This window comes from Manis pentadactyla, chromosome 2, assembly GCF_030020395.1.
Source record: "Manis pentadactyla isolate mManPen7 chromosome 2, mManPen7.hap1, whole genome shotgun sequence".
Classification (NCBI taxonomy): Eukaryota; Metazoa; Chordata; class Mammalia; order Pholidota; family Manidae; genus Manis; species Manis pentadactyla.
The window spans coordinates 210,399,668-210,411,975 of NC_080020.1; the positions used below are offsets into that span (position 1 = coordinate 210,399,668).

At 35.0% G+C, this 12,308-nt stretch overlaps 1 protein-coding gene across 19 annotated transcripts in view; it reads right to left on the bottom strand.

The window, feature by feature from the left end:
• Positions 1-12,308, bottom strand: part of BIRC6 (baculoviral IAP repeat containing 6) — a 285,292-nt gene that overhangs the window by 158,909 nt on the left and 114,075 nt on the right. For 18 of the 19 annotated variants that reach the window (XR_008995888.1, XR_005033811.2, XR_008995886.1 and 15 more), the window contains 7 exons: positions 11,958-12,141; positions 11,199-11,354; positions 9,085-9,218; positions 8,275-8,428; positions 6,170-6,286; positions 3,791-3,945; positions 3,191-3,317 (listed from right to left, as the gene is read on the bottom strand). Coding sequence is in view for 15 of the 19 variants with exons in the window: in XM_036931659.2 (XP_036787554.2) it covers positions 3,191-3,317; positions 3,791-3,945; positions 6,170-6,286; positions 8,275-8,428; positions 9,085-9,218; positions 11,199-11,354; positions 11,958-12,141 (1,027 nt within the window). In the remaining 4 variants the exon portion in view is untranslated. The remainder of the gene's footprint in view (positions 1-3,190; positions 3,318-3,790; positions 3,946-6,169; positions 6,287-8,274; positions 8,429-9,084; positions 9,219-11,198; positions 11,355-11,957; positions 12,142-12,308) is intronic. The other variant, XM_036931664.2, reaches the window with a different exon arrangement.

Sequence of the window (12,308 nt, forward strand, 5' to 3'; positions counted from 1 at the left end):
GAAACAAGCCAAGCGGAGAAAGAGAAATACCAAATGATTTCACTTATCTGTGGAATATAAGAACAAAGGAAAAACTGAAGGAACAAAACAGCAGCAGAATCACAGAACTCAAGAATGGACTAACAGGTACCAAAGGGAAAGGGACTGGGGAGGATGGGTGGGTAGGGAGGGATAAGGGGGGGAGAGGTAGGGGGGTATTAAGATTAACATGCATGGGGGGGTAGGAGAAAAGGGAGGGCTATACAACACAGAGAAGGCAAGTAGTGATTCTACAACATTTTGCTATGCTGATGGACAGTGAGTGTAAAGGGGTTTATAGGGGAGACCTGGTATAGGGGAGAGCCTAGTAAACATAATATTCGTCATGTAAGTGTAGATTAGTGATACCAAAAACAAAGCAAAAAAAAAAAAAAAAAAAAAGGGCAGTTCCTGTGTGGTAACCTCCAACGAGTTCTACACAAGGGTATAAAGGGCATATAAAAGTGTAGACAAAGGGTCTGTTTGTGTTTATACAGAGGATCAAAGCCTAATTGGGCTACCCCGAAAATGAACTAAGATACGATATGAAAAAGAACTTCCAACATCTGCACTCTCTGGAAGACTCATGCCAGAAGATGATCATCAAAAAACCCCAACGAAGATCCACGCACTGCTACAGCTGTAGATGCACTCATCCCACCAGTTCCTGGACTTGCCATGGGAATGAGGAAGGAGATATCTAAGCTGACCTGTGCATACAGTAAAACAACAAATTTGACTGGAACTATACTGTTGGAACTCAACCAAGAATTTGGAGAAGTGCAAATTGTAGCGCTCCAAAGTCTTACAACTACAGACTATTTACTGTTAAAAGAACATATGGCATGTGAACAGTCCCCAGGAATGGGTTGTTTTAATTTGTCTGATTTCTCTCAGACTGTTCAAATTCAGTTGGACAATATCCACCATATCATAGATAAGTTTTCACAAATGCCTAAGGTGCCTAACTGGTTTTCTTGGTTTCACTGTAGATGGCTGGTAATTACAGGTGTGCTTTGGTTATGTAACTATACTCCTATTATGTTAATGTGTGTGCGCAATTTAAGTAGTAGCTTAAAACCTATACATGCTGAAGTACTCTACAAGAAGATATGTCAAAGAAATAATCAATCTTCCCATGTTTTCTTCCGCCTGCTACTTCTATAGCTTTTCTTCTTCCTTCCTAATTACAACCCTTAAATAGAATTCGTGCCTCATATCAAATTTACCGAGTATCATAATTCTTCCAACTGGTAAAGATACCTCAAGACAAATGCTGGGCATAGAAGCCACAGGGCATAAATATGCAAAGAAGTAAAAAGCTAACCTTTTCAAACAATAAGGCTTCCCTCTAACTTACCAACTTCACATTTCCCTGTATGGCCCCAGAAGATGACTGGTTAGCCAGAGACGGGTAAGATTCCTCAAGGGAGGAACAACCTAAGACAGGCACAGTCGCAGGGGGGCCATCAGGTGAGAAATTGGGGATCAACAGAGGTGAGGCTTAGAACCTCACCCCCCCTGTTCTGAGAGAAATCTTCTGCATACGTGGATGTTTTATTGCCCTGGTCTAGCGTGGATTAACACATAGTCTACAGGCACACACCTGATCATCTACATTTGCTCTCTTACAACACTAAACTATGTTTTCAACCTTTATCTTGTATCTACCTACCACTTCAGCATTTTATTAAAAATAATAATAATAAAGAGAGAAATGTGGTATCCACATATAAATCAAGTATAAAAACCAAATGAGTATTCATATTTGAACTGACTGTTTAGAGTTCATAATGCATGAGCAAAACCGAAAGTTTCTGTGATGACTGCCCTTGTACTGTTCACCATGTAACTTATTCACTATGTAAGAATTTGTTCTACATGTAAGAACTTGTATGTTATGCCTCAGAAGATTGGAGACTGACGAAAATTAGGCTTGGGGTGGATTAATGATTGTGCATTGAGCATTGACTCCCCTATACAGAATTTTATTGTCGTTAACAACCATTTGATCAATAAATATGAGAGATGCCCTCACAAAAAAAAAAAAAAAAAAAGGACAGACTTCCAATGGTAAAATAAATAAGTAACCGGGATGTAATGTATAGCATAAGGAATATAGTCAAGATATTGTTAACAGCTTGGTAGGGTGAGAGCTGGAACCTAGAATTATGTATATAAATGTTTTACCACTGTGTTGTACACTTGAAACTAATGTAATGTAATACTGTGCGTCAACTACCCTTCAATAAAAAATAATTATTTAAAAAAAGAAAAAAAATGACATGGAGGGAGCCTATATAATTAAGTGGGATTTAAACAAACTTAATGAATTAATATTTGTACAGCTTATGTGGATTCTATTTCAAATTTAAAAAAATTTTTTAACAGTTGAGACAATTTAAAGTTTGAATACTAACTAGATACCCAATGAAGGTAAGAAATAGTTATTTACATTTTTACTCATTTACTCTGGTTTATGTTTATTGTTTTTCATAACAAAGCTAAAAATAGCAATGGGAATGAAATTTATAATAATTATTAGCACTGTGGAAGAGAGCAAAACAGTAATTAAAATATAGCTGCTTTTTTTGAGACAATGCAGATTTAAGTGCGACATTAGCCACCATGGCTATCACTAAGGTTGAAAGACAGTCAATTTGAGAGCCATGCAAGATACAGAAAATACCTCTCCAGGAGAAAACACCAGGAAGAGATGATCATTTTAATTTTTCTTAAAATATACCAAATAGATTCCTGGAGCCAGAGCTTAAAGCTAATTCCATTTCTACAGAAGATGATTCTACTCCCACTATTCCCACACTCCTAAATTTGCCAAGCAAAAAACAAACTAATACATCTTCTGCAGGAAATTGGTATCCTTCTTCAATTTTAGTAATTCCTACAGCAGCTAATACACATCTGTAAAAAACACTAGTTGCAACAGAAAAGCCTATGAAAAGATAATACTTTCAGTAAACACAATGTAAGATTAACAGATTAATGTATATTTTAGTTGCACACAGACTTAAGATAACATAGTTTTCTCTTTCCTGCTACTTATTGTTATATTAAAAAATTTATTTCACTAAAATACTATAAGCCCAGAGTCAAAAGTAATCATTACCTTTTTAGTTTATTTGATAGTAATTTTCCTTCTAATAAATCTTACCTTGATTTAATGAAATAACAGGTATTCGATTAGCATTATACAAAAAAATGTCTGCTCCATTCTCTTTGTTTCCAGATGAACTAGAATTCAAGCTCAATGTGAGCCACAATTGGAGAAGTGATTCCAACTGAAAAAGAATGAAAATTGATAGGAAAAAAGTATCTATTATATTATGAAATAGCATTTAAACAAAAATCTTAAGTATGAATCATTATAAGTAACTTTTCTATTAAATATTCCTCTGATTACTTCAGTTGACAAGCAAAGTACATCTTAAAATTCTTGATTTAAGTAAGTTAAACTTCATAATTTACCTAATACAAATGGTTTTCTAAATTAAATGAGGTGATTCAAGTCTTTAAATACAGGTGTAGGTATCATATATAGTTGGAACTAAAGCAGTAAAGCTTAAAAATCACAAAAATTATAAATGACCTATCACTGAGGAGCTGTGGTTATCAAAGTATCTCCAGTATTTTTCCATCTGAGATAATAAAGAAATCATCCCTGTCAGTATGAGAATGATCTCCCCAGTTATTTTCATTTTCTATTAGGCTGGCAATAATGTGTAAAAATACACCATTTCTCCTGAAGTCATACCTGTACATGATGGACTTGAAGCATGGAAAAAAGTTTGTTGAAACAAACATTTAACATTGGGACAGATGATAACTGTATAATAAGCTGGTTGGATTGGTTTGCTGCTTGTAAACCCGCTAGAAGTGAATCATCTGTTCCAGTGGGAGACTGTGATACTGAAAATTAAACACAATTATGATTTTATACACAAAGTATCAGGAGAAATGTTAACAAGCTATTAATATGTATAGGTAAGTGAAGATCCTTAAAAAAATTTTAATTGCATCCCCAAGAATGGTTAATTTTTATACTATTTGAAAACTTGTTTTTACATTACTTGAAGGTCAAAAAGACAATCACTAAAGAGATGCTCCCAAATCCACAAGATTTATCTACCAAAGGGAAATGAACCTTACTCTCTAGCCATTTTTATTTTCAATTTTTTTCCTAACTGATAAAACAGAAAAGGAAGAGAAAGAAGAATCTTGACTAACTCTTAAGAAGACAGTTTTAGAATAATCTAGGCTCTGGTCAATTGATTCATCTTTACTGCACATTAAAATTACTAAGGAAGCATTAAAATTTTTGATGCCCATGCCACACACCAAACAAATTATATGAGTATATATTCTGGAGGGCAGAGAAATATAGTGACTCTGAGAGACTTTTTCATATATTTACAAAGTTATTATATTAAAAGGGAACAGTTCTGAAGAGGACAATCATCAAAAGATAACAATATTGAGAGAGGCAGACAGAAATTACAAAAGGGTCTTCTAATAAACTGTTTTAAGTAAGAAATGTCCAGTAAAGAAAGGGCTACTCTGGGCAGTACTGTGTTGTTTATGGTCATGGAGAGGCTGATCCACTGGAAGGGATTCCCGTTACATGGGAGCTATAACAGTATTAGTATACCAATACTAAGACTACAGAACAGTTGACAATTTCTTGTTTTTTTTCTATACCTCCGAAGGCAAGAAATAAATGAAAACTGCAAACTGAAAGAATTCAATTTAACATAGGATGATCTAAAAACTGTAATTTCTCTAATGAAATGGGTTAATCTCCATCCCTTTATTAACCATGCCCCAGAGAAGCTGAAGTCATTCATAGGCGTACAAAAAATAAAATAATCACCACCTCCTCAGCCCAGCTCCTCAATCCTTGTCTTTCAGACACAGGCTGCCATCTTAACTGTACTCACCTGACAGAAGAAGATCTACCCAAGTCTAGCATTGTACAATAAAGGTCAGGAAACCATTCTGATGGTCAAATCTGGCAAGCTGCCTGATTCTGTAACACCATTTCTGTTAAAAGCTGTGCTCCTTCATTTATATGTTGTCTATGGCTGCTTTATTTCTACAGTCAGAGTTGTGAAGTTACAACATACACGGTACAGCCCAAAAAGCCTAAAAAATTTACCATCTGGTCTTCTATATAAGAAGTTTGCTTGCTTTTGCTGTATATAAGTAGGTAGTAAATCCTCTCAATCCTGCAGTTCAGTAAGGCACCGTTGGTTACCATCCTTACCTATGTCTCCCATCCCAGTGTTTAGAGAAGATAAAGATAGCACTACCATAGTCCCCCAACCCCTTTCACGTGCTTTCACTTTCCACAGTTTCAGTAACTCAAGTATGGTCAGCTGCAGTCAGAAGAAGATGATTCTCCTTCTGACACAGCGTCAGAAGGCCCATAGTAGCCTAACACTGTCACAACGCCTACATCATGCATGCTCCACCTCATCACCCAGGCATTTTATTATCTCACATCACAAGAAGGGTTAGTACAGTACAGTAAGATATTTTGAGAGAGAGAGACCACATTCACATAACTTTTATTAGAGTGTTATAATTATTCTACTTTATTATTAGTTACTGTTGTTATCTCTTACTGTAACTAATTTGTAAATTAAACTTTATTATAACTATGTATACATAGGGAAAAACACTATATAATGTTCCATACAATCCACAGTTTCTGGCATCCACTGGGGGTCTGGAACATATCCCCTGTGGAAAAGGGGAGCTGACTGTATTAAAATCCCCACTTTATCATAAATTTGGATATAATGAACATCTAGGCAGCTAGTTAAGCCAACTTCCATAGGAATTTCATTAACCTCACAACAGCACAAAAACAAAAACATGGCTCAGGCTTTTGGACCAAACTTAAGAGTACTACATGTAGGTATTTTGTTCCCCTTCCACTCTCCCAATTTGTTAATAACCCTTTGTCTTGTTTCTCGACTTATTACTAACTTAGCAAGGGAAATGTGTTATGTATTTTGCCCAGCCAGACTCACACCAGACACTGAAGTTTAAAAATCTCTCCTTGCTGAATGCAACTGAAAATAATCAAAAGATAAATGCTTCATTGCAAAGAATAGTGATTTTTACTTACATGTAGGAGATGTATTTGTTAATGCCTGTAAAATGGAATCTGCTTCCAGAGTAGACATCATTTTCAACATAAGTTCTGCTTGCTGTTCAAGTCCAACTTCTAGGCGAGCATCTAGGGCTACAAAAAGTAATTAAAAGAAAAATAGCTATTTGATAATTATTATGCATGTTCTACTTCCTATAACAAAATGTTGACATCTGAACCCAAGGCAAGGTGAGGAATATGTCCGGATTTAAGAACAACTTGGCATGGGATTGTAGGCACAGCAAATAACAGCATCTGTGCAAAGGAGGCTAGAGGTGAGAAATCGGTTATATAGAGAGAAGTGGATCAAATAAGTGAAGAATGATAATGGAATCAAATAAAGGACAATGAGAACCAGGCACCTCGCTGCCAGAGTAAAGACATAAACATGGAAAGGGAGAAAACTAAACTGAAGCCTACGGAGTTAGATCACAACCAGATATGTTGATGTGAACTCGCAGCTTCCTAGAGGGGTAGACAGATAGATATAGAAATAAATGTAGATGCAAATATGTGTCCATACACACACACACACACACACACACACATGAAAACTCTATGGACATGAGAAGGCATCAAAACTGAAATAAGTATATTGAGGATACAAATTTTGGTTTCTTAATCACATTCCTCCACTAAAAGGTTTGGAAATAACCTCCTTGTTGAAGTGGCTAATTCATTCCCAGTATGGGGAAGAGAAAGTAAATCAAGAGCCTGGAGTATCTTGTGCCAAAGAACAAGGAAGTGCTCAAAGAGATAAAAACATGCAGCAAGACAGAGACCAGCTTAAAGAAGATCCCACTGGTCAAATCTGGGGCAAAATAATGACAACAATCTGAATGTACTTAATGCCATGGAATGGCACACTTAACAATGGTTAAAATGGTAAGTTTTATGTTATTTATATTTTACCTCAATAGAAACTAGCCAACAAATAAATAAGCAATAATAACAAATTACAACCCATTTAATAAAAACAAGAAACCATGGGTCTACTTAACACCAAATGATTAAAAAAAAAAAAAAAGATTAGTTTCCAAATACCCCTTTGCCACCCCACTCCCACAAAAAACTTTTTTTTACAAAGGGGAAAAGAATAACTTTGCAATTCAAGAAGATTAGCAGACACCTCCTTAATCAAGTAATTAAACTTAAAACCCCACAGTAGTGGGACGAACTGAAATCATGAGCTACCTACTACAGTGCAATAAAAAAACCCAACCATTATACTTCAGTGACACTTCTGCCAAAGATGCCTGAACACTACCTAGTCATGATACAGCACACAAACCAATGGGGGGGGCACTCTGCAAAGTAACTAGCCTGTAATCTTCAAAAGCATCCCGGTTATGAGTTAACTTTGAGGAACTATGGTAGTCTGGGTAAGACTAAAGAAATATGACAACTAAATGCAATGCATGATTTTCCTCTGGATCCTTTTGCATAAAGGACTTTATTTAGACATAACTGCTGAAATATGCAAATGGAGTCTGAATGTTAGTACTGATATGAACTTCCTGACTTAGATGGAATGTGCTTCCTGATGTGCTTACACAGACAAATGTTTCTGCTTTGTAAACAAAACAAAACAACGGTTAGCAAATGGTTCAGGAAAACAAAAGTTCTCTGTATTATACTTGCAACTATTTGTTAAATGTATGATTGCTCCAAAATTAAAGATTTTACTTAAGAAGAAAAGTCTTATATATGCTACAGTGACAAGAAGAGTGCAAAAATAATATGCAATGTGGTTTTACTCTGCTTACAAATAAAATACAAGTTTATTATTAATGGTATAAAAGAAAAAAAGTAAGCAAAATTAATTAAAACCACAGGCAATCCCACATAAATCATGAATATATTTTGCTAGGTGTTAGTTTGACAAACAAAAGATGGACCATAAATGGTAGTTCCTCCAAACTGACTGAGGAAGACACAGGTCTGAATATCCCTCTCATGGCACACCTGTGATACTTAACCCTCTCAGCATATACTCAGGCTCTACGTCTCAAGCACACATCCATCAATTTAGGACTTGTTTTAAGAATTGCATATGCCTTAAAATATAAACACACACTTACCCTGAGACACTGAAACACTAACTGTCTGTGATCCATTCTTCTCTGTACTTGCTGGTGGCTTTGCTACAGGAATTCCAAGACCTCCAATGTAAGGGTTATAATTGTAGGTGCCATAATCTGCACCCCAATAGTCATACCATGTACTGCTTATTGGCTTAAAAGAATGGAAAAAATTGTGGTTTATTTTTGCTTCTTCACTAAGAGTGACATATTATTTACATTATCTAAACTCAAATAGGGCTACAAAATAAATACTCTCCCCATCCTTTCAATTCCCAAAACATACTTGTAATCTTAATAATCGATAGGAGTAGTTCAATAATATTCTCTATTTTATACCAAAATCTAAAAATATCTTATTTAATCAGAACCTAAGAGATAACTAGCATCCTTAATAAAAGCTCTTACACACAAACAGAATATAAAGTATTAGGGGTATATGTCCTGTAGAAAAAACTGAGACAACATAGAAATAGAACCTGCATGAACTTGGCTTAGATGAACTTAAATGCTGCTTGAAATGTTACTAATCTGTAACTAAATATCCCCATGCTTATTAGTGGTTCTTACTAATATGTAAGGTAATATTAGTAGCTATATTAATAAAAGGGTATAACTTTTTTTATATTACTCCCTTGGTATTATAAAAATACTACTATAGTACCTATAGCAATTAATAAACTTTGAGTACAATGAATAATGGGTTACATTTGGTGATAAATATATATACTTTCCTCTTTGAAGTAATTAATAAGACAAAAGTGTAAGATGAAAAATTTTAATTGCAAGGAATACTCTAATGTATCATACCTTAAAAACTTTGGCTGCAAGAGGATCCTTTTCCAAATCAATATCTAAAGGATCAATGTCAACTTCCATCAGATCTTGAAGTAATTCAAGATCAATTTCTTTATCTTTTTCCAAAGAGGAAAGAGGAGGTGCACCTTCAAATAATTTAAAGTAATTTTATTGGTGGAATATATAAAAAAATTTAACCAACATATTGCTTTTACCTACAAAAAAAAATTGAAGTTCAAGTGTGTGTAACATATGTTTCTACTGATAAAAGTCTCTAAATGTTTACACTTGACAATTCATCATTAGTAAGTATGGAAATGTATCACTGTATAACACATAATTAAAAACAACAATGCAGTAATATTTTATTTCCTAGAAAAAGATCATGGAATTAGCCTTGTTGAATCAAGTTATATAAACTTTGCTATTAAAAATTATTATTAACTCCTTGATTCAAAAAGACATGTGCACCTGTATGTTTATCGCAGCACTATTTGAAATAGCCAAGATATGGAAGCAACCTAAATGTCCACCAATAGATGAATGGATAAAGAAGATGTGGTACATATACACAATGGAATATTATTCAGTCATAAGAAAAAAACAAATCCTACCATTAGCAACAACATGGATGGGTATTTTGCTCAGTGAAATAAGCCAGGCCAAGAAAGACAAGTGCCAAATGACTTCACTCATTTGTGGAGTATAACAAAACAAAACTGAAGGAACAAAATAGCAGCAGACACAGATTCCAAGAAGGGACTAGCGGTTACCAAAAGGAAGGGGTTGGGAAGGGTGCATGGGGAGGGAGGGAGAAGAGGACTAAGGAGCATTATGATTAGCACACATAATGTAGGGAGGTCACGGGGAAGGCAGTACAGCATGGAGAAGACAAGTAATGACTCTATAGCATCTTACTATGCTGATGGACAGTAACTGCAACAGTGGGGGTGATGACTTGATAACATAGGTGAATGCTGAAAACACAATGTCGTTCATGTGAAACCTTCATAAGATTGTATATATCAATGATACTTTAATAAAAAAATAATCATTAACCATTTCTAAATTGAACAATATTCATTTATTACCTCTAATACGTAACTCATTGTGTTACATTATGATATAATATTAAAGTGAAAAGCAAAGAAGATTTAAGTTACAAGGATTCTAGTCACCTTATTTTTCTAATATGAATTAGACATTATTTTGCTCTCAGATCTCTCCAAATTCTAAACTAGCCTTCTATGCCTTTACAACCCTTCCATCCTCTTATTTAACACATATTTACAGAATGCCCAGCAAATGCCTATACTGGGGTTTGAGTACATGAAGATAAATAAATTTCCACCCTCCAATAAACTAACAGAGGTTCGGAGGTGAGGATACACTACAGAAATGAAACCAACTACAACATGATAAGTGCTTTCAGAGATAATCAAAGAGTTAAAGCAGCATCCACAGCAGAGTCTCCAGCACTGCTGGTGATGATGGAAGAAGCTCCTTGGAGGAGGGCAGTCTTTACGAGAATCTCGGATAAGGAGTTCATCATGCAAAAAGAGGTGGAAGTCTATCCCAATTAAAGGGAATATCAGATAGAAAGGATAAAATCATGAGAGAACATAAGATTAAGGAATGACAAATGGTTGAAATTACCACAGCACCTGCAATATATAGGTATTAACTTACGTCTTGAAAGTAAGGACTGCGCATGCTAAGATACACAGTTTTTAAAAAGGCAGAAAACAAAGAAAGGAGAAAAAAATATACCAAAACAGCTGGATCTTAAAGAACAAAAACCTTTAGATTGCTGTCTTCACCACTCCATTACCTTTAAATGTTTTCAAGATTGTATTTTCTTCAACATAGGCAAATCAGACCATATCAAAATAACCAGGAAAATACGAAAGGGCAGCATTTCATTATAGTGGGCATCCAGTCAGAAAACCAAAGCAAAACATAGTTATTAGGAAAATAACTGATAATGGTTACTAAGACCAAAGATCTGATAGGAGAATATAAAAATTAATTTTATATGTCACTAACATTCTTAATTTAGAAACATTTTCATTTTTAAAAAAAGGACCAAAGGATATTTAAAATACAACATAACTCAAAGAATGTACCTGGGATATCATGTGTCAGAGGTTCATCTATAGTTTCCAGCAACTGAACTGAAGACTGCTGAAGGGCATCATCAGAGTCTCCCACTGTCACACCTACATCATCACTCACTGGTCCTTCCTCCATGGCTTCTGCAGCGACTGGAGCCAGCAATTCTCCTGTATGTAAGGAGACAGTCCTAACTGCTTAATAATTTATAAAGAGACATCCAAAACATATTAAAGCATACTTTTTCCTTCTGTTCACACATCACAGCATGTATCCTCAACCAACCATAAAAGAGTCTGAGGCAAATGAGACCTCAACTATTTAAGGAAATGCTAGCGCCCACTGTATTACCTTCAAATGCTAAAGCCAAGTAACTAGCACAAAACACAAAATGTGTAATATGAACAAGGAGTTGGTATAATCACTTTATATAAACTCACTTATTCATCAAAACAATTTTGTAAGAAAGGTACTTTAATATCCTTATCTTACAGATGAAAGAACCAAGGTACCAAAAGTCCCTTCCTCAAGGCCACAAAAAAACTACTAAGCAGCCCACTGAGGTATTAATCATGAAGCCAACTAGCTCCAGCATCCCTGCACTTTGACAACCCACCGCCCCCATAAAGATAACATTAACTATTATCACAACTGTCAACATAATTAAATGCAAAATTAATTCTAAATAGTTGTTGTATAATATTAAGAGAGGGGATTAGTTTCCTATAAACATTACTTAGCCAAGTGAGGATGAAGAAGAAATGCTGACAAACCTGCTAAAATATCCTGGAGCATACAAGTTAAGGAGTATTGAGCCCAAGCACCACCCCAAGATATATCTCCTCTATTGAAGTCAGTTCCAACCAAAAGTAATAGCAGTCTTTCCAGCTGGGGTTCATTCACAATCTCACACAGATGTATAGTTGGCCTTGTGGCATTTGCAATGCGTGCAAGAACCTGTAATACATTTTATAAAATCATACACTTAAATAGCAATTACACGTTTTCTCCAAAAACAAAGCATTAGAGAAACAGCCTTCAATGACAGTATAGGTTTTTGGTGTCAAAAAACATGCTTGAAATGGAATGCAAAAGAAATATATTTTCATGCATAAAATATTAAA